This window comes from Pungitius pungitius, chromosome 2 (genome assembly GCF_949316345.1).
Source record: "Pungitius pungitius chromosome 2, fPunPun2.1, whole genome shotgun sequence".
NCBI lineage: Eukaryota > Metazoa > Chordata > Actinopteri > Perciformes > Gasterosteidae > Pungitius > Pungitius pungitius.
This window is the reverse complement of record NC_084901.1, coordinates 4,172,866-4,200,497: the sequence shown is the minus strand read 5'-3', so window position 1 is coordinate 4,200,497 and position 27,632 is coordinate 4,172,866. Positions and strand designations below refer to the sequence as shown.

Sequence of the window (27,632 nt, the reverse complement as noted above, 5' to 3'; positions counted from 1 at the left end):
CATATCCTGTTAGTCTCAAATGGTGCACAGGGTTTCGGGGGTTGTTGGTGGCACCTAAAAGGCTCCATTTCCTTCTTTACCTTGAGTCTGCTTTCCATCAGCTTTAGTGCAACTGTCACTGCCATAATTCACTTCTGTACTCGAGACCATAACGTTTGTTATTGAACATGCAAGAAGTGAGAGTGATTTATTAAATGAGCGAGCACAAAGCAAAACAGAAGTAAAACGGGGTCAAGGGCGCCTCTGGCTCGGTCTGGCGTTTCCTTTACTTTCCTCCGGTTCGGGAGCCCAGAAATGGGGTTTCCAGACGTGTCCGCAGAGGGGATCCAAGCTTCCCTAAATCCCACAATGCCCGTGGTTCCCTGAACGCTCCTTAAAAACAAGTGTTCTCTCAAGACTCACAAAGCATGAAGAGAAAAAGGCCGAGATGGATACAATCAAATTTAAACGGGACTGAAGGTTTTTCCAGGTGTTTGGACCAGGTGTTTGGAGCATGTGTTTTCATGACGACGCCCACAGTCAAGGACTAAAAGCATTCAGGAGATTTATTGTTCTGTAAAAAAAGAAAAACCTAAGGAATACAAAATATTTTTTTTAAAAGATGTTCCTGAAAGTGATACAGAGGCGCGAGAATAAATGATAACATTGATTAAATCACACAATCAAAACAACACAAAGCACAATCAGCCACGTGGGATTGCTGATGCAATCATGCATAATCATGAAGTCTGAAGAAGCCTATTATACATAACCATGCGGGTCAATTAAGGTGAAATCCTCTTCAGCCCGACGACGGCGTAGCATCTCGGCGACAGCAGCGGGTCGAAGAGTTGCACCAGTGCAGTAAATGACAAATCCGCCTGTGGGACACAAAGAAACGCAACGCCAGGAAGCCATGAGACACAACGGAGCTCGACCAAACACATGTAAGGATATAAAGAGCTTCATTCTCCTTTCCAGTTTGGTCCTCCCCACCCGGCGTCCCCTCACTCGTGTGACGGCAACAAACATCTGTACAAATATTGCGCCAGGTGCGCCCCTGATGTGTAACGCACGCTGGTCTTGGAGAAGGAACCAGACTTCACTCCGAACCAGCTGCTTTGGACGGCCTTACTTACACCGCGTCCATGCAAAGGACGGGAAGATCTCCCATAAATCTAACAGAACTATTCTCATAATCCAATGAGATGTTCATAAAGCAGAAAGAGACTTAACTGGTTTTCTCGTACACGTGTTTGCAAAATAACTTGATCGGTTTGCTTCGAGCTTCTGACCGTGCTTACATGCCGACGCTCAGGGAATGACGTTTAGCATGCGCCCAATCTTAGCTTAGCACAGATGATGATGATGATGATGATGGCGCTACATGGAAAGACGGGGATCACCAGAGTTGTTAGGAACAATGTCAATCCCTCCACTGAAAATTGCAACATCCTTGGTGGTGCCAGATGAAACGATCCCAAAAGCCGGCAGGATTCGTCCTCTGAGGACAATGAATGTCTGCGCAAAACGTCACGGGCAATCCATCTTATAGTTGTTGAGATATTTCTGGACCACAGCGGTGGACGCAGCGGAGAACAACACGCGTTGCTAACACACACACGCGATCACCGGCGCGTATATTTCATCCTTTCAGCAGACGTGCTCAATAAGTTCATCGCCGAACACCAACGAAGAAGAAAACGACACCATTCCGCAGTGCGTTCCCGAATAACAAATCACAGTTTCTGTTCCCCCGAAACCGGACGACCTGTGCGTGTTTGTGCATATTCACACACACACACACACACACACACACACACACACACACACACACAGCGCGAGATGACTTTACCTGTTCCTTCAGGTAGCAGAGGCGATCAAGGAGAATCAGACCTTCGATGCAGGGAGCCAGGGTCACCTTCAACTGCACAGATGACGACACTTTTTTTTTTAAAACACACATTCGTGGGCAAACATTCTACTGCTTCGTGTCACCAAAGAAACTGGGCACGTTGGCCGACACTTCCATTAGTGGTCTCGTCTTTTTTACTCCCCGCTCCGTGGAATCATTCCCAGCAGACTGCGATGATTTAACCTAGTGGTCTGCAGTTTACCGCCATCACGCGTCACGCGTTTCACAGGAACGAAACGCCCACCCCCCCCACCCCCTCCACCCCTCACCAGCTGCGACGACTCAATCGGCGAGCAACTCACCATGTTGAAGGCCTGCATTTCGCCCATTCGCGGCCTGTAGGTGTGGTGGTAACCCTGGATCTCACCGTCGGAAAGCTGACCAGAAAGTCAAATGGAAGCAATTGCAATATTATCATTTCAATAAACACCAACGAGGCGAACGTTTCCCTCTGGGGGGGGGGGGGGGTTTAGGTTTGGTGTCCGCTGACCTTTGACTCGTCCAGTTCCAGCCTGCGTAGAGCTCGGCGGACGTAGTCCACAAACGACTCGCACTTGGAGTAGACGTTCCCCACTCGCTTTTCACTGCGGAGGAGACACAAACACAGATTAGAAAAAAAAAAGATTATAAAAGATTATATTTAAATTAGCAAAAATGCAGCTGACTGCAGAAAAGGGAGATAATTCAACATACTGAAAGCTGTATTGGTGCGTTTTTTTTTTTAAAGCAACAACTTCCGTCCTTTTATTGTTCTATTTGAAAAGAATGCATCACGCACATTTCCCAGAGCCCAAGACCACGGCTACAAAAAGTCTGTTTTGTCCAACTACAAGTCCAAGATATCTGAAAGTTAATCCATTAAGAAAAATAAACTTGAGAAGTCAGTAAACGTTCTTTTTTGTTCTTTCTTTTAGCACTAAATTGGATGATTCTTCACTTTAAATAAGTACCTCACACGTGTTCCTGGATCTGAAACAACACCCTGCAGATATCCCTGTACACTTGCTGTAATTTTCTCCCATCAAAGCGATGCCAGATGCCCCCCCCCCCCCCCCTCCCCTTTCCCCCCTCCTTCGAACGTTACCTTCTGAAGCAGTCGTAGTGATCCCTCAGAATGACGTGGAGCACGGCTCGGTAGAACAGAGACTCCATCTGAATCTGCGGGGAGAGATCAAAGGGGCGCAGTTTTATGGATATTTCTGACACTCTCCAAGCAAGACCAGCAAGCAATCAGCCCGGGAGTGGGGGGGGGGGAGATTCAGACCCCCCGAGTTCCAACGAGTAATCACTCTCACCGTGATTGCATTAATATTTATAAAACATTCCCTAATTAACAGGCGGCGGCGTCGCGTGTCGGGCTTTGACCCGCCCCCCCCCCCCTCCCGGCAGCGGTCGACAGTGGACTTGGATCAACATCGGAAATTAACGGGCCGGGTTGTTTGGAGATAACGCGGCGTCGGGTGATTGGGAGGCGTCTGATGTTTGAAACGATCCCGTTCATTTGTTGTGACGGGTTCGACGCGGAGAGGAAATGAATCTGGGTCTCGGGCTGCAATCAGCGTGCGAGCTTCACTCACCCCTTGGCCGTGCGAGACTCTCTCCAGTGCCTGGGGGAGGGGGGGGGGGGATGAGAGTTCATTCTTTGGGAAGAAAGCTGAGCACAAGATGTTACTCTGAAAAATCCGCTCACACTCACCAGACAGGCCGACATCCTGGCGTTCCGGCCGCAGAACCAGGACCGGTCGCGCAGGTACCGACTCAGGGGGAAACCACGCGGGCCGCTCGCGCCCTCTGCAAAAGGACACACACACACACATAGGTAACAGGCAAACAGGGGGTCTCGAGGGGATCGTGGGTGGGAAAACATTTGACTTCTAATTGACTTCCTTTACGTCAGAGCGGCGTCCGTTTACAGCCGCTGAAGTGGCCACGCACTCCCCCCCCCCCCCCCCCGCCCCCCGTGATGCCAGCGTACGTTCGCAAACATCTCGTGAGGAGACGTGGCGCGCGGGGGGGGGGCGAGGGCGCCAGAATGCACTTGGCTTGTTGCGAGTAAACGGTGCGAGAGACGAGAGGCCCTACGAGGCCCCGTTAACCTCCCCCCCCCCCGCTAACTAAATAACAGCAAAAGTCCCACTAAAAACAAAAGTATGACGCGTTTATGCGTCGGCGAACGCTGCAGGTGTCTGAGGCGGGAGAATAGAATGTGAAAAAAAATAAAAAATAAAGAGAGAGAGTAAGAAACCGAAACCATATGTTCCCTAAAAATAATAAAGGGGCCCGGCGCGTGTGACTGTCACAGCTTCCTAACACACACACATTAGAGTCAGACACAAACACACTTATCTGTCCCTGTGTGTGTGTGTGTGTGTTACCCTGTCGGGCCGGGTCAAACTCCTCCGTCAGCAGGTGATAGCAGCAGCCCACGCTGCAGACCGCCGCCAGCTCCGGCTTGGCCACAAACATCCTCAGGGTGCTGGGAGCCAGGTCGCCGCACGTGTGCAGGCCGACCACGACCGCATCCTGGAGTTTGGGGGGAGGGGGGGGGAGGGAGGGAGGGAGGGAAGGGAGAATCGATGGTGAACTTTATTGATGACGACTCGCACGCAGATTTGGGGCCCGGCGCCGGGAATCCCACGCTCGCTCCGGTAACGCAAACTCCAGCTGCTGCTGCTGTGGTGGATCCATTTCCAACTTGGCTCCCCCCTCATCCCCCCCCCCTCACCTCCAGCTCGTCGATGAGCTCTCGCAGCTCCGTTTCGGCGGTGACGTACGACGTGAGGGGTGAAAACGCGACGCCGGCCGCTCCGTTCTGGGCTTTCCTCTCCAGGTTCTCCCTCTTCCTCCTCTGCCTCTCCTCGTCGCTCAGGCCGCCGGGCGGCGCCCTGCGGGGCGGGGGCCGCATCACATCCGCCGACAGGGCGCCAAGGAAGAGCTCCTCCTCCGACCCTGCGGCCCACTCTGGGCGCCTCCCGTCCGACGGCTCGGCGTCCGGCGGGAGGCCCGGTTCGCCGTCGCCGCACACTGCACCGCCGTCTCCGTCGGGTCCCGGCTCCGCGTCTACTGGCGCCTTCCGAGGTGACGGCGCGGCGGCCTCGCCCTGCGCCCTGGCGGCCTTGTTGCATTTCTGGTACGCCCTGGAGAACTTTTTCAGCTTGCGGTTCCTCTCCTGGGCTCCGTGGGTGTTGGTGCTGGAGGAGTCGATGCCGTAGACCCGGAGGCTGTACTGCAGGGACAGAAAGGAGCTCAGGTAGCCTTTCCCTGAGCCGACGTCTATCACCTGGACGGGGGTGGGGGGGGGGGGAGGAGGTCACAAGGTCAGGGTGCTGAGATCAAACTCCCTGATTCGTTTTGTTCTGGCGAGTGTCTCCCAAACGGAGCACGTAGGCTTTTCTAGTGCCAATTTGAAAATGTCCCTTGACCTGTTTGACTCCACAGCACTGGGCCAGAGAGGCCACCACCTCAGACATGGATTTGACCTCGTGAGATTTCTTTGAGTTCATAAACTCGTCCGGCACCAGCTCAGCATCTGGGTTGGACAGAACAAAAGTCTGACTTGTACCTTTACCACAAACCCCCCCTCCCGCAAAATAACAGCCGTATGTCCCTCAGCCGTATGTCAACAATGTCAACAATGACTCTTTCCTACCTGTAGATGCCACTGGAGCAGAAGACTCACACCTGTCCCCTCGGAGGCTCTGCAGTAGCTCATCGCGGCTCATGCAGACTCCGAGGCCGGGCAGAGAGTGGGCTTCGGCCGCCTGCAACAATTCTCGGGTGTCGACCAGCCGGTTCGTATCATTGCAAAACCCAAATGTAGTCCCGGTTTGCTCTGATTCTGGAAAAAAGGGCAGAAATAATAGCAACGTTGCTGTTTACTTAGAAAAAAAGAGTGCTACAGGCTTTTACTTTCCATGTGTTTAATAAAACACTACTAAATGTTGGTATTCGATTACCAATAGCTTGACAATGAATGGATTTTGGTATTCGCCAAACCTTTTCACAATCTGGCACCCAAAAAGCTGCTTTAACTATTTAACAATGGCCTAGTACTAATTTAAAGACTAAGCATTCGTAAATAATGTGTTAGCATTAATAAAGACGAGGGTTAAAGTTCATAGAGAACCTTCATACAGGAATGGATTCTTAGAAAGTGCATTTTTAAGTACTTTCACTTCGTATTCATCCTCGAAATCAATTTATTTTGGCAAATATGCATTTGTATGCTGTTTACCGTTCGCTTTATGCTCTGGCTCCCTCTGCTGGTCATTGCGTGAACCGACGGTTGACAGGACCTCCTGAGGTGGCACGGCCATGAAGCGGTTCCACGCGTCGTGAGTGTAAAACTCCACAGTGTGAGCATTGGCGATGCTCAGGGTTATGGACAGAAACCGCTGAACTTCATCGATTCGGCGTTGAATTTCTGTGAGGTTGTACGAGGCAGAACACATTTTAAAAAGCTCTCTAAAGGAGGCCCGTGTAAAGCATGTAAGTAGCCGTCCACTGCCGATGTACGCTTAGGCAAAACGAGTCGAAAAGTCGTTTGATGATTTTACAATATACGTATTTTTTCAGACAAAATATACAGTGACATACATACAATGTCAAGTATTTAATTTGTGACAAAAAATTGCATCATATTTGCTTAAGAAATATACATATATCATATTAAAAGAAAAGACTCGGTCTTCGATTATCCATGCCTGCCTTGAGTGCGTCATCACTCGGCGCCTGTAAGGAAATGGCATGCAGCCTGAACCCGCATGATTGTGTAAACATTTGAGTTTCCCTGGCAAGATTGAGCTCAAATGGCACCAGCAGATCAAAAAATGAAAAACGAGAAGTTCTCCCCGAAAGATGGCAACTGGAAGAAGTCAAAAAATAACGTCCAGGCTTTCAAGCATAAGAGGAAATGGGTCCCCGATCAAAAAGTATATGAAGGCAGTATTAAAGAAGGTAAGCTTCGGCCAAATACCGCGAACACGATACACAATTTGATTAAATGGATAAACAGAACGCTATATACTTTCTTTTACGTGATACACTTTTATCACAGCTAAAATCTGTAAATACATCGTCAACTTTTCCGTCTGTCTTCTTTCTTCAGGTCAGGGGTTTGCTTTAAAGAGGAAGGAAAAAGTCAAGCATGAGTACAACAAGCTGCTGCGAAAGGAGAGGCAGAAACACCCAGAGTCCAAAGCTCTGTACAAGGAGGAGTACCCTGAACACCTCAAGCATCTCTACGTGGCCGAGGCCCAGAAACTGAAGAGCGAAGCCTGGACCCATCGATTGAACAGGACAAAACTGCGAATTACAGAGCGAGACATGAAAGAAGAGAGCGGTGAAGGCGCCGATGGAGATGATGATGATGATGATGATGATGATGATGCTGCTGCTGCTTCTACTGAACCAGATCCAGAAGCTACTGATGCATCAGAGCTGACAGACGCTGGCACTGGGAATCCGGAATCCAGTGCCGCCGCAGAGAAAGACGGGTGAGGAAATGTCTCCACTCCCATCTCTAAAACATAATTCTCACGTGACGCTTGCAATTTAGCTTTTAGTGGTGGTATGAAGAATTGGAGAAGTAGTACAAAACCTAAACCTATGATATGGCTGACAAAGTGGACTCTCTATCCTGAATTGGTTTGCTTTATCCGTTTCATTCTTTGACTGTCTGATTTCAAGCAGATGTGGGAACAGAGAGTAATACCGCCTGCGTGATCTTCTCTTCCAGTCTTCCAATGAGCAACCGCATGAGGAAGAAATTGCTGAAGAAGACGTCCTACCAGAAGACGAAAGAGGAATTTGAGGCAATCGCAAAAAAACGGAGAGACAAGAAAGAGGTGGAATATTTATATCACTGTTTATTAGTTGTTTTTTTTCCCTATGAAATGAATAAACAATACATTATTTATTATTATTTGTGACCTCTTTTCATTATGTGTGTCCAGGAGCATCTGAAAAACAGCAAGCAGCGAGAAGAAGCCATTCAGAAGTACAAAAAGAAGAAGATGGAGACTTTTCAGATGCTGAAGAAGAAGACCAGGAAAGGACAGCCCAATCTGAACCTCCAAATGGAGCATTTGCTTCAAAAGATCACCCAAAGAACTGGAAAATGACTCCCGAGTCAGAGCGGATAGAATTATTGGGAAAAGAGTTGACCGTTACTTCTATTCAACTCTCTGTATCGAGTCTGTTGCAAGTGAAAACCGAAGGAGGATTCAAATTGTGCTTTTCATGAAAACATAAATTGTATCATTTTTAGACTCGGACCACAAGATGGCGTCGTAAGACACAGAGATGGGAAAAATGCTGATGGAAGACTTTTATTAATCACAAAAACTTTTTCTGTAAATCGACACACCCCAGTTGTATTTTATTACCATGAACCCAAATATTCATCTCATATGCTGTCATTTGGCAAAAGTAAAAAAAAACTGAAAATCCAAAAAAAAAACTATTTTATTTGTAATATTCTGGTTTAACTTTGGTAGTGCCGAGCTGTGAGGATCCTTTTTTAAAGTAATAAAGCTGCTGTAAATAAAACAATAAGAATTGAGCTGTGGGTCTGGTAAATCTTGTCGTCAGGCGATGCAAACACGCAGCGTACACGTCGTCGGCTTAAATCCAGAACCCCCTTGCAACCTTCTCCGTCACAGCGGACGCAGACTGAAAAGCCTCCGGCCGCTTCCTCATGACATCACATGGTCTCAGAATGACTTCTCAGACATTCATCTGTGAGGCAAGGCTTCCTAAACACAGAGCGCGCTCACTGCTCTGTTGATGCTGAGAGCAGAAAAAGAAAAAGGATTCAGTTTCTTTTCTACAAGGTAAGACATCTCCTTCAGTTTCTGGTTTATTTAAAGATGCCATTTGTGACTCAAAAGTACGTTTAAAGCCGCGTGTCTGCTTAAAGTCGCAAACTCTGGCGAAAGAAAATCCTTTTTTGTTTTAAAAGAACCAAAGCTTTTTTTTTTGTGTCCTTCATACTTTATATTTGGAAGCGTAAAGGAGTTCTCTGTAGTAAAGTTCTTCTGCAGAGGGACATCCTCGAGGCCTGTGCAAGACAGGAATGTGTTTGTGTTCAACAAGTCATATGAGGATACTAATAGAAGTGTGTTGTGTAATGTTTAACTTGCAGCAAGCTTTGTTGCGAAACCTAAACCTGCCGACTCACTAACTGATAAAACCAACCTTTCCACCACGTGAAGTTGGTCGACATGCGTGACAATCACAAATCTGCGTGTTCATTTCTGCAATCTGCTGCAGAGCTGTTAACGCGAGCTGCACGGTGCTTCAAACCTTGCTTTAGGTTACGTTGGTGCAACTAAGACAAAAAACCACTGTCAGGTGTGTGTGGGGGGGGGTTGGAATTTAGCTCTGGTAAACAGGCCTTACGCTGTCATGTGTTCTATACGGCGAGGTATTAAGATAATCCTTCACACTGTTTTCATGCCTTTTGAGTTGCTTGTTCCTGGCTTATTAGAAAAAGGGAAGTACTGTATCGTTCCAAGTCGTGAGGTCTTGTTGTATTAATGTTCTGATCGCTTGTGTAACCGAAACATCTGACCACAGGTTTCCTCCAAAAAAATCACCTTCTACTAGGTGGTATTAAGTTGAGATGACTGCTGAACTGAACTCTTTCTCTTTCTCACACAGGAGCGTGCAACCAAGTCCATTCATAAGCCGCAAAGTTATCAGTGATCTCATCACCTGACGCCGCTTCCTGTCTCCGTCGTCATGGCGACTCTGAGAGCCCCAGAGCACTAAAAACAAGCCCCAGTAAGGATGGCTCATGTCTGATCCCACTGAAATTCATGCCAATTCGACACAGCGCTTGGGGAAGAAAGTAGTCCCCGACATGGAGGAGGAGGAGGAGGAGGAAGGCAGGGTGAACGGCGGCGGACCGAACCAAGGGAGGAGGAACTCCGACTGGGGGCGGATCGCCCTGCTGGACAAGACCAAGGAGTTCTTCCAGACCTGCGACGTAGAGGGCAAAGGCTGTATATCCCGCACTGACATGAGGGTTAGAGAAGCCGGATGTGTGTGCGTTGTTAATGCGTTAAACGGGATAAATACTTGAGTTAATAGTTAAGTTTTGCATGCTGGAGGAGGTCTGAGCTGCCCAGTTCATCCGCAGGGAGGTTGATGCCACGTCATTAGAGCTGCAGTTTAGAATTTCTTTCCTCAAACATTCTCGAGGCTTTCAAAAAAAAAGAAAGAAAAAGACGGTCAAAGCACAAAGGTTTTCTTTCGTGGCTTTCTTCTAGAATGTAGTGGCCCCCTGCATTAAGGCCCCCCCCCCCCCCCCCCCCCCAAATGTCCCTGGAGCACAGTTGAGCGTGCCTCGCTAACGTTACATCGGCGAATGGCGTTTTTGCTCGACTCTGAATTTATTTCTTCCACATCATGTCCCCCCCCCCTTATTCGACGGGGGCGCCCCACCCACTCAGCCCACTCGAGCGGCCCGGTGAAGTGTCAGAGAAGCACCATTGATGGGAATGTGTGCACGGGTACAGAGGTCCACCTCTCGCACCACACGGCACACAGGAACAATACGAGCTGACCTCGTGTCCCTTCGTTGGCACGGGGCCTTCTGCTTTTGCCGCTCGTTGTTCTCGGGGTGGGGGGGGGGGGGGGGACGCAGAGGAGAGCCACTTTGAGCCAGAGAGCTACAGCCACACGCTGCTGGGTGTGAAGGTTTTAACGCTGCTCGTTTTATAGGTGGCATCCATCCATTTGGTTTGTGATCCAAACCCCCCCTCGGGGCCGCGCCGATGATCATTCCTGCAGGACAGCGGTTTAAGCGCCTCGTGCGTGTGTGTGTTTGTGTGCTTTTCTCGGCAGAGGCTCCACAGACGGCTGCCTCTGTCCGCCGAGGAGCTGGAGGATGTGTTTGATTCCCTGGATACAGAGCGCGCCGGCTACCTCACGCTGGAGGCATTTTCCTCCGGATTCAGTAGGTCGCCTGCAAACCTTTTGAGGTCCATAGATGCGGCGTGAAGATGCAAATAGTCATAAAGTCAATAACCTCACTCGGTAATGTCAGTTATGCAACTTCGCTGTGAAGTTTGCAAACATTAGCCAACATGAGCTACTTTGCATACCAGACCAAGTAAGGTCGTGGAGTGTATTGGATCAAGCGTCGGTGCCATTTTAAATGTAGATAATGTATTTTTTTTTTCTTCACATGTGCACTCGTGTGTTGTCGTGCCGCAGGTCAATTCCTGCACGGCCGCAGGATCTCTGTGGCCGACAATCCAAATCAGGCCCCCGGCCCCGCCGTCAGGGCAAAGGAAGCCCTTTATCAGAGCCAATGGGACGCCAAGCTGTCCGGGGTCGAAGACGAGGAGGAGGAGGGGCACTTCTGTATGCTGCTGGAGAGCCTGGGGGCCGGCAATGTGTTTGAGGAGTGAGTGTAATCACTCCAAATCCTTTTTCTGCATATTTCTTTTTTTTTTTTCTCGGCGTGATAGACTTCCGTAATCCCTATTTGACACCCCGAGGTGTCCTTCAGTTTGACTAATCTCACTCTGTTTCTGTGGCGCCTTTCCAGTCCGGGCGAGGTGCGCAGCCTTTGGGCTCAGCTCAGGCGGGATGAGCCTCACCTCTTGTCCAATTTCGAGGAGTTCCTGGCCAGGGTCACACACCAGATAAAAGACGCCCACAAGGAGAAGAAGGAGATGGAGAGCGCCCTACAGAGGTCAGTTGCAGTCACGACTATAAGAAGAGAAATCTAAGAAGGAAATGTAGTGTTTTACTCTCATTGTGAGAGATGGTAACGTGAAAAAGAGCAGCGAACAGTGAGAGTAGATCCTGGATGCCTCAATTAATTCCAACACTTTGTGTTTAGACACCAGAACAAACAGTAACGTAACTTTGTGTGTGTGTGTGTTCATTTTCCTTCCTAATGCTGGGCCTGCAGCCCGCGGAGGGTTTGCATGGATTTATCTCTAATTCTCTGTGGAACGACCCCTTTTATCCGTGTCAAATGACCACAAATCTGCAGGCGCGCTCACAAGTCCGACCACCCAGACACATAAACACTATGCTGTAAGACGTATAACACACATTGCAGTCGTAACTGGCTACACAAGTTATTATACAGCACAAAGGTGCACACTTACGTTAATATTAATATGTATAACGGTTGATTGGAAAGGAGGAGGAAAGGGTTTGTCCTTGTGAGTGTCTCCACTTGTATGTCTGCCTCCTAAAGAGTGTTTGTGTTTGCAATAGTCAATGCAGGGTTGAATTGCTCATGAGGTCTGTGGCATTAGCTCGCCCACAGACCACGAATACTGAAGACATTCGCTTTTAAATACCGCTCGGTATTCTTTTGAAAAGGAAGCCGCGTTGCTCTGTGCGCTCAAGTATTCGCGTGCAACAACCGGCCTTAACCTCGACCTACACAACAATGCTGTTTAGCTTCTTGATATCATATCACGTCGCGCCGCACGTCCCTCGCCACTAACCTCAAATGCAACGTCTCTGCGCAGGAAGGCCGCAACGCACGACAGCGAGATCCGTTACTTATACGAAGAGATGGAGGCGCAGATCAAAAACGAGAAAGACCGGCTGGTGCTCAAGGTGCGGGGCGCTCGAACGCGCGCAGAAAAAAAAACCTACACGGGGTGCTCTAGCGCCTGACCTGCTGGCAACCACGTTGTCATTTGCACGTCTCTCTTCCTCTGACCGCGCAGGACGCGGAGCGCCTCCAGGTGCGCAGCCACGACCTGGAGCATCAGCTGTCCTCCAAGGAGAGTGAGCTGGAGCAGCTGTTCCAGAAGCAGAAACGGGTACGACTATGCATGTAAATCCGTGTCATCGGGGTGTTGAAATAAAAAGCTGATTGAATTTCTAGCACTGAATATTTATGCATTGAAATGATGTGACCTGAACGTTTTTCAACATCAAAACACTGGAAAAAATTCAACCTAAAAAAAAAATACTGTTAAAATATTCAGCCGCAAAAAAAAAATCATGGTTACAATATTCAGCCCAAAAAATTCAATACAGTCTGTTAATGTACAAATGGCAGCAGTCTATTACGGAATCTTACGGACACAAACCACACTGATGGCATGAAGAAGAGTTAAAGCCCCGTTATTATTGGACATGTTTACAATCCGAAGCCCAAGGTGTTTTGGGTGCTCGCTCCTTTAGCTTGACGCACGCTCCTGATCTTGAATCTAGAATCGATTGCTCTACCTTAGTGTCCCGGATGTTGGTGTTTTTGCAGCTGAATTTTTTGGGCTGAATATTGTAACCATGATTTTTTTTTTCAGTTGAATATTTTAGTGTTTTAATGTTGAAAAACATTCAGGTATGTAATTTTAATGCATAAATATTCAGTGCTAGAAATTCAATCACCTTTTTTTTATTTTCAATACCCGATGACACAGATTTACTTCCATATACGACACTTCTGGTGACTCATGGTTGAAATGCGAAAACCATCACCTTCGAACTCTGGGGGGGGAACATTTGAAGCATGTAGACTGCGTTAATCCTTCACTGTGAAGTGTTGTAGGGACCTTTCCACCGTAGACACACTCCAAGAACCCCCACCCCCCCTCCCCCTCCCTGTCTCCCTCCAGTTAGAACTCCAGTGTCACGAGCTCCACAGCGAGAAGCAGGAGAGCACCGTGGAGAACGTCAAGCTGAAGGTGACCAACGACGAGCTGTGCCGGGCGCTGGAGGGCACCAGCCAGGAGCTGGGGCTGGCCCAGGAGCAGCTGGCCCTGCTGCAGGAGCAGGCCGCCCGTCTGCAGCAGGAGAAAGAGATGTGGGTGCACGTGACACACACACACACACACACACTCAACGGGGCTTCTGCATAACATCGAGTTTGTCCTGTTTCAGGGAAATGTACAGAGTGACGGAGGGACTGCAGAGAGAGAAGCAAAGTCTCCAAAAGCAGCTCGACCTGCTCAGGTGTGACCTCACGCCTGATGTTTTTGGCCTCTGATTAAGTCGCGATTGGCAAAACCTCCCAAATCCGGTGGCGAAAGTCGAAGCAGCCCTCGTTCTTTTTCATGCTTTTCACTGCATTTCCTCTTTTTCCGCCCTCGTCATTATTTTATTTTTCCCTTTTCAATTTTCCCAGAGAGATGAACAAGCATTTGAAAGACGAGCGAGACATATGCTGCGGCGTAGTGAGTAAACGCTTCATGTGATTGCACTGCGTCTAGCGTCTTATCGTGGCGTCCTCTCTCTAACACAAACGTACCCTGACCCTTTGTTTAAAAAAGCCCCGGAACTCACTCAGAAAGAAGCAGAAGCAGAGAACAGGCCTCGCCAACATATTTGATGACGGCAGCCAGCCAGTAAAAAGGTGATTCAGTTTTCTTCCGAATACTCCCATCCGAGTAGTTCCTGTGTTTCCGCCTCAGTTTAATGTGGAAAAAGTGTGTCAATGAAGGGAAAACAGAGGATATCTGATTCTACAATTCTCACTTTTTTGTTGTTGTTTAGATTAGACTCAAAATCAAACATTTGACTGCTTTGGCCTCCCAGATTTTCCATCTCAGTCGAGCGAATTGACCCAGTTTATCCTCTGTTTCTCCTCTGTTTCTTTAAGAGCCCCACTGTTGGTGGACGGGTCCTACCAGTCTCTGGAGGCCCTGCCTATAGAGCACCTTCAAATCGTGTTTGTTTCTCCCTCTTCGTGTAGTGAAGATGACGCCCCCCCCTCCTCCTCCTCCTCCATCACCACCACTACCACCAGTACCGCTGCCACCGTTAGCACCCCCGCATGTCAACAACGCCCCGCGGGGAAGAAACACACCGGATTAGCCAACGGCTACGCCAACCCCGCCCCGTCCAAGGCGCACGACGCGAAGCCAAAGGCCAAAAAATCCGCCGGAAAGATGGCCGCCACCAAGCGAGTGACGGCCAAAGACCGAGCGAAGAGGGTGGAAGTGAAGAAGAAGACCGGGGCGAAGGAGGAGGTCCTGGACGCCCCTCCCGACGGGTGGCCCCTACGCCGGGTTATCTCCATCGAGGAGGACCACCTGCCCCACCTGCTCCAGGGGGGGCCTCAACCTTTACTGCACCAGCTCAGCGAGGAGGAGGACGAGATGGCCGATGAGGAGGAGGAGGAGGAGGAGGAGGAGGAGGAGGGAGCCCAGAGTGACCTTGAAAGCAGCGTCGTCCCGCCCCCGAGTCACGTCCCCGTGTCGGCAGAAGCCCCCCCAGCCAGGAAGTCCCGCGTTAAGAAGACGCCCATGTCCCCTCGGGGACAATCGGTGGGAAAGGAGACGCATCAAGTACGTCCACGCGGCTTTGGAGCTGCGAGCGTGTTTTGATTTTTAACCGCCCCCCCGGGTTAACATCAACTTCTCTGTCTGTCTCCCTGCTCTCCCACTCGCGTGTTTTCCCCCCCCCCCCGCTGCAGAACGCGAGAGAAGCGGCGCCGTTCGCCCCGGACCGCCTATTCAAAGTGGTGCTGGTCGGCAACTCGAGCGTGGGCAAGACGTCCCTGCTGCGCTCCTTCTGCGAGGGCCGCTTCCGCCCTTCCACCACCGCCACTGTGGGTGAGAAGAGAAACATCGTGGTGACGATGGTGGGGGGGGCTGTGTTTGTGGATGCTAGCCCAGAAGATCGGCGCGTGACTTGGCGTCACATGGAAGGGCTTGTGAAGTCACGCTGCCCGTCTGAGAGCCCTGGCCCGCATTGTGCTGCAGATTATGTCACTTGTGATTCGTTTTTTTTTTTTTCTCCTGGCTTTTCATCTTTTCATCTTTGCCTCCTCTGGAATGAGGCCCCCTGGTGGCCGCTTTGGTCTCTGTTGGTCTGCCGCAGTTTTCTTTATTTTCTCATTTGTTCTACTAAGAGAGGAATAATGCATCCTGGTTGTGTGGTTTAGGTGTTGACTACAGTGTGAAGACACTGACACTGGACAACATGCAGGTGGCCATGCAGCTGTGGGACACGGCGGGCCAAGAGAGGTAGGGTTTTACTTATTTATTTAATTTAGGTGCAATATGCTTTCATTTAAAACATGACTTCGATTTGAGAAAATAATATCAAAATTGACATATCATTTGTAGTTGATTTCCTGACATGTTTAGAATTACCAACTGCCCCCCCCCTCCTAGAGAAAGAAAGGAATAAAATACTTTGGAATATCAATAAATACATTTTAAGCAGTTCTGTGATGTCGTGTAATAAGCTTTATAAGTTAATAAGCACTACTACTAAATACATTGCAAAGCAACACCTATTAGTGTAGTATTTAAAAGTGTGATATGTTCAAATATATACACCCTTAATGTGTATTTGTCGTACTACGAAGTATATTTAATGGATACCCGTATGCATAATGGCGCATATGAGACACTTGGGGTGTTCAGTGCTCCTCTCTGCACAGGTACCGCAGCATAACCAAGCAGTTCTTCCGCAAGGCCGACGGCGTGGTGGTGATGTACGACGTCACTGTGGAGGAGAGCTACAGAGCCGTGCGGCCGTGGCTCAGCAATGTCCAGGTCTGACCTTTTGACCCCAAAACAAGATCCCCTCGCTTTGAGGATTATAGTGGGTTTGTTTATGAAACATTCATTTAAATGCTTTTCTGCATTTACAGGTTTGTACCATTTGTAAACGTCAAAATGTTGAGCTATTTATTTGAGTCTTTAAGGGTTTTGTCATCTCTGAGTAGCACATCAAGCAAATATCTTGATTTCTTTATTTCAGTTTTTCCACAGTGACATGTAAAAGTGTCTATTTCGACCGCTCGTTTTCAGGAAGCGGCAGGAGAAGGGATCCCCATCCTCCTCTTGGGCAACAAAATGGACATGGACGGAGACAGGGAGGTGTCCTTCAAAGAGGCCGAGCAGCTGGCTCGCGTGAGTTGGTTTCATTCGATTCACGCGGTTCGAAGCGCGAAAATGACGCCCCTCCCCCCTCCCCCCCCCCGTGTAGGAAAACAAGGTGATGTTCTTCGAGGTCAGTGCCTACACTGCCAAGAATGTGACGGAGTCCCTCACACGCCTGGCCAGGTGAGATCCAACGCCAACACGGGTGTCAAACAATGACGGCTGTCAAGGGACAGACCACACTGGCCGACGGTGGATCACCCGGTCTGCTTTTCTGTCTTGGCCTTTTCAGGGTGCTGATGGAGCAGGAGGACAGGGTGAGGGATGCAACAGTCATCCTGACTGCTCTGCCCCTGAAGAAGAAAGCCTGCTGCAAGTGAGGCTCGGGAACTCGAGTTCAGAACCCAGGTGTTGGGTCGCTGATCGCGGGGCGCCGCAAAGAAACCGCGCGCGAGCTTCATCGTAGAAGCGTCTCCGTTTTGTCCTTTGTCCACACGGAGGACATTTCTGAGGAGGCTCCGTCAGAGGGGGAGCTCGTCTGAAGCAGCCATTTCCTGTACAAAATACCGTGTGGCATGAAATCACAGTAGTGTTGTCTAACGGATTTAAAATAGAAACTTGATCTGTTTTTTGATTACTTTACCGTCACCTTAGAGATAAATCTTATCTACAGTTAGTCGTAAAAGAATGCTAGCATAAAAGTGTTACTTTGTATTGGTTTTGTGTATGTTAATGTAGTTATAATTTGTATTTAAACTGAGCTGAATTATTAAAATGTAAATCAAAACACGAAGAATCGAATTCTTTGACATTTTATTCATCATCGTTGTCCATGTATTTTTCCTTTTTTTTTTTTCTTACATATTCTTTGTCCAATCAAAACAAAGCGGTACATGGCATATTGCATCTGTGTCTGTTGTTGTTGTTCTGAGGCATTGTTCTCTTTTCTTCTGGCTCCAGAGCACGTTTGTTCTGAAATATCCTCAATTTAAGATTAAAAAAATAATAATAATACATTTCACACGTGCGTAAAACACTTAATTTACGTCACTCTCTAAACACGTTGCGTAATACATTTTGACGATGACTAAAAGAAGAAACCGATGATGACCGTGCGGTGACCCTCTCAACATCAACGCCTTTCGTTTAGCTGCACTAACAATTACAAAGACTCATTTATACTGAAATGTAACAAAAGTTCAGAAAAAAAAGAAAAAAAAATCAAGTTCATTTAGGATGTTACATTCGGCGATGTGCCCAGGTCGATGGAGTGCAGGCCCGGTCGGACCCGGTCGCTGATAGATATTTGCCTATTCTGATGACATCACTGGGGCGCTGGCGTGACGGCCTCCAATCGGAATGCGTGCCCGGGCCGCTCCCTCGAGAGCGGCGGAGGGTGGTGGGTCGGCGGTTGTCGCTCCTAACGCATTTTGTAGTCGTGGGAAATGGCGGCCTCGCATAGTTGTCCTTTGAAGTCGAGCTCCATCGTGAACTCGAGGTCGCGCTGCAGATGAGGAAAACGTCTTTTAATTAAGATTCGTGACCAAAAGGTAGCCGAACCCGAGCATTTAGCATTTACTTGTGTGTATGCACTTCAGTATTTCAAAACTATTAAACCCTAATGTGGTATATTTTATAATAGGAAAAAATCTTACCTTTTACTCTGCAACATTTATGTTGTTAGTTATATTCTAGAATCTAGATGAGGAAATTGCATTAAAAAAAACGTTATTTCACGAGTCTTACCACATTCTTGTCGTTGGGCCTGACAGCAATACTCCCAAAGATCTCCTCTCCCTTCTTGACAGTTAAGTAGTCCTCTAAGTAAAACACTGTCTGCTTCCAGTGTGTGCTGGCAGCATCTGGGGCTGAGACAGAGGACAGAAAGGAACATCGTGTGCACGAGGGAACGAGACAAAGAGGCAGAAGGAGGTTTAAAAAAAAAAAGAAACGAGCAAAATCGGACAGAGAGGTTCAGGGTGAGCGCGAGAACACGAGTTTTTAATTCTAAGGGACACTCTGCTCCCTCGGGCACGTTAAAATGTCGAAAGCAAAGCACCTGAGAGTGGCTCACCAAGTGGGAGGAATACAGAGGCTGAACTCCTTCAGTGATGCTCGGGCCTCGGGCCCAACAGACTGGGCCAAACATAGAACCTCCTCTACACGGCGTTATGTAAGCACCGAGCGTACCAACGCCAGCTTACATAACGGCATAATGCAACTATCTTTAGCTGGAGAGCGATAGCTTCTATTTAATGGATGCGCATTTACTTCCCAAGGGTGCTTGTGCTCATGTATATTGAAAGATATTTGAAAAAATTGGAGGGGGGGGGAGAGCGTGAACTGAATGTTTTTGGATGAAAAGACTTTTACTTCCTTTGACGTCACGTCATTTCACGTGGCCACTCACCAGTGGAGAAGCCGGTCTTCTTGTGACACTTGGTGAACTCGATGTTGAAGTAGGTGACCAGGGCGTGGACGTAATCGTTGCGCTGGGTCTGCAGGCAGAAGGCCGACGTGAAGGACAGGTCCTCCGGCTTCACGGTGTAGATGTCCACTTCCTGCATCGGAAAGGGCGGCCCGAAGGGGGTCACTCACTCTTAACCTTTTTTTTTCGTTTGCAATGACGTCTTTCAAGAGGAGGGTCGCGTTTTCTTTGAAATTCGCGACGCGACCCCGTGTTTCCTGCATGGACACGTGCAACTTGTCCCCCCACCCCCCCCCCCACGCTCGCCACACACCTTATATGTCAATGCCCGTCAGAGTGTTCACCGCATTTAGCGTTGCGCGCGATCCAAAGCCCACCGGTTGAATCACGGCTGGCAAAACGAAGCCTGTTCGCAGCACACATGCTGTGTGGGTGTCCTCCCTCAAGTCTACAAAGGAGGGAGGCTGTCACTGTGTGTGTGTGTGTGTGTCTGTGTGTGTTGGCTTGTGTCTTAATCAAGCACCAGCACTCGCCAATATGGCCGCACATTTTAAGAATCCAATTCGTTTACCCGGCGGGGGCGTCCCTGTGGTTTTGAGACTGCGGATGGCGTTGTCTGGAACAGGACGGGGGGGGTGGGGAGAGGGAGGATTTTTACGCCGCAACCTGTTCATCTCGCCCCGGCCCGCTGGGGAATTCATGGCTGGGCCCATGTGGCCTTGTCAGCACGGCAGATTGTGATTTAACACCTCGTCCCTTTTCCCAAGGCCGGTTTCGTATACAGCATACAATTGTGGCAAGAGAGAAAAGAAAAAATGCCCCCTGGGGGGGGGGACGACGTTGTAATTATAGCATGTGGGGAATGAGTGGCAGTTTGAATTAAGATGAGGTGAGGTGTCTGGCAGCAGGAAAAGGGGTGGAAAAGACTCAAATACATAAACGCAGAGTAGATGGACACTTTCAGACCGAGCATCTCATTATTAGGAGTCCGTCTTATTCCCTCCGGTGACTCGATGCCAGCTCTTATGTGACATCTCTCCGTCGCACAGAGGGAGAGACGGAGTGAGACAACCCGCCCCCCCTCCTCCAATCGCTCTATCTACCGAGGCGTGTCATTGCTTAAATCACAGAATGTGAGGGCAGATAAAGGGTGAGAAGAAGCGCTTAAGAAGGGACGATACGATATGGGACAAAGAAGGGGGTTTATGGGTAACTCAAAATACAAATAATTATAAATAATAATGAAAAAAGACAAAGAAATCTGAGGGAAGTCATAGTGAAAGAGACCAAAGCAATGATATGAAAGTTAAATTGTTCAATTGTGTGATAAAAGACCAGCCACTTTGAAGTAACGGAAGCCGAGCTGGGATTTCTTTCAGGACGCATGTATCAAAAGACAAAAGATTTTAAAAAAAGAATAAAGACATAGGCTGACCTTTAGGAGGCAGGCGTTAGTCACCACCTGCTTTTGATCCACCACGTCCACCAGAGGCTCTTTGATGGCCACGTTGCGAATGCAGCTCATGTCGAAGCCATACACGTTTTCCCACCCTGTGCGTACACAAACAGCGCGCACGTCAATACACACGCAAACACGGAATAAGCAGTTTTTTCTGGTTTTCTGACTTTTTATCCACTGGCGAAAACTCTGTTCTCTCTGTTTCCTGCCAAGCTGTCGGCGAAAAAAATATATAAATGTGGTGGAGAAAAAAAAACCCAATGCATTTAAACATATACCAGAAAAAAAAAAAATCTGTCTCTCTGTTTATCCAGTGGGGACAGACACGGCCCTCTGAAAATAGACGCAGGACTCCTCCGCCTCCTCCGCCATGTCTGGCTTTTCTCCTAATATAATTTGGGCTGAAATCACACCGAGCAGGCATTCCCTCCCCCATTTTCCTTCGGTCCGTCCACCCAACCTTCCTTTGCCAGAGGGCCAAACACTAATTCTAAGCGGTGAGGACGCAGAGGGGAAATTAAAAAATGAGATTGCAAACGTTCGGGTACACTGAATTCTTTTGGCATTTATGTCCACGGAGGAACCTTTTATGTGGGAAGGAGAAAGCCACCTGTGCAGCGAAAGGATCTCAGCAGGTGTTACTGACCCAGATCCGATGCCTTGGCGCGAGTTTGAACGGCACCTTTATTATTGGTGCTTTGATCCGGATCGCAATGTTAAGCTCAGCACTCTCGCTGTGATGAATATGAGGACACACGCGGGGAGTTTAACGGATGCTTTGACGCATATTTTTCATTAGTTCATCGATCAGTAACGTTTGCATTCAAAGAATGTGAGAATGTTAGTGGCTGTTGTATTCTGGGGTGTTGTCTTGGTCTATTTGGAGTCATTTTACGTCCCATTGAGTACATTTCGCTAGGTTAAGGCCCCCCCACTTGGTTCCCAGTTCAGTAGTCTATTGATGGTCATTTGTATGTATAATTTGAAGTGCCAGGTAGAGAAAAATCCTTTTAGCTGTTGTTTATACCAGCTTAACTTTCTTACCTTAAGTTAGGGTTGCTAACTTGACATTTGGACCACTTGAAGAAGCGTGTGAACAAATAAGCAGCTTAACATCTGTTAACCAGGATCTATTTATTTATATGTTATTACCATTTCAAACCAAAACCTGATGGGTTGCTGCCGTGGATTACTTTTTATTATTAAAAACTGCTCATTTAAATGTGACCTTTTATTAATGACTTCTTCTGTATTAATATATCTGTTTTTTTTTCTTAACTCTTAAATAATGGCTTAGAATGGGAAACATGAGCTTCATCTGCACATTTATAATACATCTGCACAGCTTAGAGGGAGAGCAAACCGTTGATATTTACTCACAATGTATCTTGAATTCTTTGTACTGCCTGTCTTCAATGGCAACCACGTAAAGAGCTGCTCTGTCAGGGAACATCAGGCCTCCAGGTTTCTGAATACAACAAAAGTGTTAATGCACGCGCACACACACACACACACACACACGCACGCACAAACACTAAAAGGCCATCCATCACCTTTATTGGTTGCACACCTGCTATGTATTACAACAATGACATGTGCAGAGTACAAAGCCTACATGCGAGGTTGTTCATGTATGACCTGAGCATATGGGCAGCAGACACAAGCATCTACTTCATCACAGTCTTGTGTGTTTATGTGTCCAACGCCTTACTTTACCAGCCAGCTAGACACACACACACACACACACATACTGAATCCAGCCTCCAGCAGCACTATCATACCAGCCACTTGTCCCTGGCGAAGATGACGGTGTTGAGCATGGACTCGTAGAAGAGGCAATAGCCCATCCACTCCGAGATGATAATGTCCACCTTTTCCACAGGGAGCTCCACCTCCTCCACCTTGCCCTTGAAGATGGTTATGACTGCAAGGTGTACAGCAGGCAACGAATTACCACACTGACACGTTCATCAAATCAATGCAGGACAATGGCGCTGTTCTACGATTTGGGATTTCTGTAAATCAGTTTTTTTTTCTGTGTCTACTTTCGTGGAGATGCAAGGAGATTCATTTCTAAAAGAAAAACACAGCCACATGAGAGTTACTATTGAAGCGTTGCCTTGACAATAAAGGTAAATAAAAAAAGACGGAACTAGAACCAGCCTGATGTCAAATATGCAAGTTGTGAAACCCGCCATCTGTCGCCGGTCCCGAAGCTACGGGGAGGGTGGGGGGGTGGGGGGGGGGGGTGGGGGGGGGTGGCACGCTTTTACAACGGTAATGAGGGAACTCTGATTGATGGCAGTTTATTTGACATCAGAGGCAAGCTGCCAGTTAACAATCAGAACTGTGACTAACACTGTTAGCGACGGAATAATGAGGGAAATACACAAATTCTTCACGCCGCCCCCGACCACCATCGGGGCGGCTCTGCATTCCGACACGTATGACAAATACGGCAGTAATGAGAAAACCCTTTCTACTTACCATTGTGTAGGTGATTTGACTTGATAATCTTCTCAGAGTATTCGGATATGCTTGAACATTCAATCTGTAGAAACAAGGGCAAAAACCACAGAGGTGAACTGTCGCGTGCTTTCGGCAAATATCTTCATCGTTTGTTGGTTCATGTTCTAGCAACAGGAACTCATATCCTGAATATTCTCATTAGTCCTGAATAAAATATAAATATATCCACTGTTTTTCCTCCCTGTGAACAGAGGGTTAACCTGCGGGTTGATATCAGAAGGACACATTCAATCAAACCCTACCAATCAATACAAACACTAATGCCCCTGATCTGTGATTCTGTGCAGCACTAAAAACCTATACAAAGTGCTGCTCTGTATGAATTATACACAAGTGTCGGAGACACTGCCGGTCCGTGTATAACCTCTGTCGAGGCAAGCCAGATGTCTCTTATACTCGCAGTTCGTGAGAGATTTCTCAACAGAGCAGAAGGAGCCGGCCCTAAAGAGGAATATGTTCATTTTAAATAGAGGAGAGAAAAGGCTCCGGATGAGAATTGATGTGACAGCAGAGCCAGATGTGACATAAATTTGGGCACTAAAAAGGTGTGCAGAATCTCTCTCTCTCGTTAATGTCGAACAGCAGAATCTGCCGGATGATTCCAACGACGAATCCCCCCCCAAAAAAGGGTGCATCCATCCGTCTCACCCCGTACACGTGTTTGGCGCCGGCGTTGGCGGCAAACATGCAGAGGATCCCGGTGCCGCTGCCAACATCCAGGACAATTTTGTCTTTGAACACATGCTTGTTGTGGTACATGGCGTTCCGGTAGGTCAGCGTCCGCACCTCGTCCTTCAGCATCTCCTGTTTGAATTAGAGCGATTGAACAGAGCTCTTGTGGACTTAATAAACACAAACAGAATGGAGCTTCAACACAGAACCGGTATTAGAAGAATAATGAGATTTACCAAATCCTCAAAGGGAAACATAGTCATTATAATTGCACATAATGAGCATACAAATGTTCACACATGTTCTTGTATAATGAAGTAGATGAAGGCAGTATGTAGGCCAAAAGCCTCAGTGACAGCTTCTTGAAATAGGGTAAAACACAACGCCTCTGGGGACGGCCTGATATCCATCTCCCTTAGCCCTTTCACACATCCCACTTTGTCTTTGCACTCCTCTAATCAGGGCAACACTCTTTCTCTGCAAGCAGACAAAAACTGTCCCACATGCTAAATATGGACACTGTTTAAAAAAAGGTCTGTGACGTCCCCAAAACTTTCCCAACACCACTCCTTCACAGATCAAGGTCATTTGCTAGGTAATTTGCTAGGTTATGTAATTATGCTTAGAGATTCATTTTCTGTCAAGAACAGACACAGATTCTATTCATTTATGAAAAACTCAACATGGGATATAATTAGCCCATATCTGGTTTCTATAGTGATAGCTGGTATAAATGAAAAGATTCATGTGACACACTCTCCACCCTTTCTGTGTTGGTGGACGGTTGCCTCTCTTGCGTTTGGAGTTTATTCTGGGAGCATCATTAAATTTAATTTTGATATAAAGTAAACAAGAGCCAGAAGCTTTGAACACTGTTTTTTTTTTTTGGGGGGGGGGGGGGGGGCACCACAGCTTAAATTAAAGCCTATCTGTCCATGCAGTAAATCAGGCGACGTGCTTTGAGGTGATCTGCTGTCAGGAAGCCACGCTAACAGGGTTAAAACGCTTCTGCAGGTTGAGGAGCATCGTGTTAAACATCTGGTGCTGCTCCCACAAATAAATAATAACGCTGCATAGTACCTCGTGGATGCCAAAATGGGCATACGAGTCAAAGTAGTAGTCCCTTGATGTCATTTCCTCCGGGCTGATGAATTCGGAAGTCTTGCCTCGACCAGGACAGGTGGCCCTGGCGGCTACATGAGGCGTGCGGGGGATGCAGGGCACATGGTGGGTCGTAGGCACTGGTTTAGGCAGTCGGGCGGGCTGGGCAGACTGAGAGAGGGGGGACGTGACAGGCTGTTGCCGCTGTTGAGGGGGAAGACAAGAAGCACAGAACCTGAACAGGGCGAGATCAGGCAGGAATGAGTGAGACAGCAAAGGGTTTTGAGGAGCGGTTGCCGGGTTTGGGTCGGACGAAAGGGGAATTTATTAAATAAGCTGTCAGGAATGTGCACGCAGAGTATCCGACGTCACGCGGACACGGAGACTCGGGGAAGAGCCGGAAAAAGATGCCGGTTTCCGCTTTCAGCACCAAGGACAGCGGACACCGCCGCGTCCGACGCGCGGCGGGATGACCATTTAAAACCCGACCGCATCGCCAACATTATCACAATACACAACCACACTCCTGGGGGGGGGGGGGGGGGGGGGTCATCCAGAACACCTGCAACACCCAAAAGCGTCGCTCGCGCGCCGGCGTGGTGCAACATTGATTCCAAAAAGGCGACGGCGATAATAAAACAAAAATATGTACACAATTACATTCGCACGCATCATAGTCAAATGCGCCGTCCCACACACACGAGCATCGTGACAGTGTCCCCGGGTCCCGCTATTTGCCGGGGCGCAAGAAACCACAAGGTCCCCTACCTCCGAGCTGTCCGCCTCCGCCATCTTCCGCCGTAGCAGCAAACAACGCGACGAATGCCTCAGTCCCATGAGAGCCGGCGAGATTTAAGCCACAACTCTTTAAAGTGTAGAAATGTGTACAGAAACGTGTCAAACTGAATGAATACGAAGGGCACTGAGCCGCCGTGGCTGTAATAACGCGTACACGTTAAAGGAAATAAAGGCAATAAAGGGCGCGGAGGCAAGCTTGGTATCACCAAGTGAAGTCTAGAAAAGTTTTTGAATGGATCTGGTGCCGGGGGGAACGTCCATACAATACATGGAGATGGATGGAATGAAGGCGCCTGTTGGCTGGAAGGTCTCTGCTGCCGCTAAAAGGTTGCTGGTTTGATCCCAGCAGGAGTCCTTGTGTCCGCCCCGTTGGGAAGAAGTCCTCGTGCTGTACACTGCGGGCATACCTGCTATCTCATTCTTAATAACCTCTGGATAAAACTACTCCAGGAAATGGAAAGTGTTCCCCCACGAACAAAATAATAACCACAAAAAAAAAACACGTCTGGAAAGAGAAGTCCACACCAGAAAAACCCGTCTTGTCCTCTACTTCTGTTTGGAGTGCGTAATACGGGGTTGGTTTTTTTTGCCAGAGAGAGAAAGTTAAAAGTAAAAAAATGTCCCCGCGGCTGACATGAAATGAATCGTGAAGATTCTCCCACAACCCCCCCGAACAAAATAAGAGGTGTAGCCTGTTTCTGGGCTTCCCAATGGTGAGATGCCTCCTTACAACAGACTTTTCCACAGAGGATGGAATCATCAGCATCATCATATCGCGGCTCAACCAATGAGCACCTCAGCCGCTCGCTTATGTAACACCTATATGGTGCCTTCCTTTTGTGTTGTGTAAACGTACGATGTGTTCATTTTCACTATTTTGCACTACTAAATAAAGTGCTTATTGTGACGTGTTGCAGATTATTGGACATACCTTATTATTGAAATTAAGCAGCTGTGTGGTTTAAAGGGAAATTCCGAATTAAGGTAATCAGAATGGAGCTTCGAGGAGTTTTTTTTGTGTTCAGTTACATTTTTCCCTGAATTGATTATGCCTGTAAATTGAAGGAAACATAGGAGAAAACCATGGTTACATTTCATGGTTTGGAAGTAATGATGGATTCCTGCATGATTAATAGATCATAATAATATCATAATAATATCAGTCAATCAATCATCTTGTTTCATGTTCAAGCGAGTCTGCAATCAAAGGGAAAAGAGAACTAACCAATCACAATTGTGCATGTTGTTGCATCCAAGTGTTGCACAAGACAACTGTCTCTCAGCATGTAATTCCACATAAACGGCTTCATGATAAATGTAGTTGGTGTAAAGGCTTCTTATAAAAATAAAAATAAAATGTACCGTGTGTAGAGTACTGACAATATGTTGAAATTTCATGATGAAACAGACTGGGGGCTTTATGCACACTTACCATCTCACTTTCTCCCAATCAGTGAAGCCTCTAAAGGTGTTTCTCGTAGCTCATATTTTACCTCAGGCTCATAAGCCTAAAATCTGTATATTTCCATTTTACAAAGAAAAAAGGTGAATGAATATCTTTGTCTTAAATGTGAGCGTGAAATGACTAAACTCTGACTAAATAGGCAGATGCATGTATTTTAAATTCACCCAGTATGAAGAAATTAGATTCAAACCTGGAAAACGTAGAAAAAATCTCGTTACTTCTGGATGTTTGACTACCATTCTCTACTCAGCGCACTGTATGATCTGTACCTCCTTCATAATGATAACCGAATATTCAGTGTAAATAACTCAAAATGATCACAAGATATTTGTCACAAAATAAAATGGGCTTCTGTCCCATTAATGCAATACAATGGGAAAAAAAACACCAGGTTTGAGTCACAGTCGTAGATGAGCTCCATCAGGAGTGCTTAAGAACATCGACCCACGCATCACACTCGAGGA

The 27,632-nt window shown here is 47.8% G+C and overlaps 4 protein-coding genes across 6 annotated transcripts; 2 read left to right on the top strand and 2 right to left on the bottom strand.

Moving 5' to 3' along the window:
- Window positions 1–527: 527 nt before the first annotated feature.
- Window positions 528–6,345, bottom strand: mettl25 (methyltransferase like 25). The gene is made up of 12 exons (XM_037460499.2): window positions 6,129–6,345; window positions 5,544–5,732; window positions 5,317–5,423; window positions 4,620–5,174; window positions 4,270–4,417; window positions 3,591–3,685; window positions 3,472–3,501; window positions 2,979–3,052; window positions 2,385–2,478; window positions 2,197–2,271; window positions 1,835–1,906; window positions 528–860 (listed from the first exon to the last, which is right to left on the bottom strand). The coding sequence occupies exons 1-12, from the start codon at window positions 6,343–6,345 to the stop codon at window positions 765–767; spliced, it is 1,752 nt and encodes a 583-aa protein (XP_037316396.2). The 3' UTR covers window positions 528–764.
- Window positions 6,248–8,456, top strand: ccdc59 (coiled-coil domain containing 59). 2 transcript variants are annotated; one of them, XM_037460502.2, is made up of 5 exons: window positions 6,248–6,382; window positions 6,692–6,850; window positions 7,002–7,389; window positions 7,632–7,740; window positions 7,849–8,456. In XM_037460502.2, the coding sequence occupies exons 2-5, from the start codon at window positions 6,703–6,705 to the stop codon at window positions 8,014–8,016; spliced, it is 813 nt and encodes a 270-aa protein (XP_037316399.2). In that variant the 5' UTR covers window positions 6,248–6,382; window positions 6,692–6,702; the 3' UTR covers window positions 8,017–8,456. The 2 variants fall into 2 exon arrangements, with proteins under 2 accessions (XP_037316399.2, XP_037316398.2); XM_037460501.2 differs by lacking the exon at window positions 6,248–6,382 and having other exon boundaries at window positions 6,418–6,850.
- A 72-nt stretch (window positions 8,457–8,528) lies between these two features.
- On the top strand, window positions 8,529–17,491 carry cracr2ab (calcium release activated channel regulator 2Ab). Of its 2 annotated transcripts, none has more exons than XM_062559987.1 (18): window positions 8,529–8,727; window positions 9,557–9,923; window positions 10,745–10,856; window positions 11,117–11,309; window positions 11,454–11,600; window positions 12,397–12,487; window positions 12,601–12,696; window positions 13,498–13,685; window positions 13,763–13,834; window positions 14,007–14,055; window positions 14,152–14,234; window positions 14,574–15,168; window positions 15,297–15,435; window positions 15,768–15,849; window positions 16,272–16,386; window positions 16,645–16,746; window positions 16,823–16,899; window positions 17,009–17,491. In XM_062559987.1, exons 2-18 carry the CDS (start codon window positions 9,693–9,695, stop codon window positions 17,094–17,096), a joined length of 2,460 nt encoding a protein of 819 aa, XP_062415971.1. In that variant the 5' UTR covers window positions 8,529–8,727; window positions 9,557–9,692; the 3' UTR covers window positions 17,097–17,491. The 2 variants fall into 2 exon arrangements, with proteins under 2 accessions (XP_062415971.1, XP_062415966.1); XM_062559982.1 differs by having other exon boundaries at window positions 14,481–15,168.
- A 21-nt stretch (window positions 17,492–17,512) lies between these two features.
- Window positions 17,513–26,442, bottom strand: prmt8b (protein arginine methyltransferase 8b). Its single transcript, XM_037460500.2, has 10 exons — window positions 25,674–26,442; window positions 24,885–25,109; window positions 23,781–23,936; window positions 23,091–23,154; window positions 22,385–22,527; window positions 21,984–22,071; window positions 20,580–20,695; window positions 19,127–19,277; window positions 18,463–18,584; window positions 17,513–18,220 (listed from the first exon to the last, which is right to left on the bottom strand). Exons 1-10 carry the CDS (start codon window positions 25,740–25,742, stop codon window positions 18,137–18,139), a joined length of 1,218 nt encoding a protein of 405 aa, XP_037316397.2. The 5' UTR covers window positions 25,743–26,442; the 3' UTR covers window positions 17,513–18,136.
- Window positions 26,443–27,632: the final 1,190 nt, after the last annotated feature.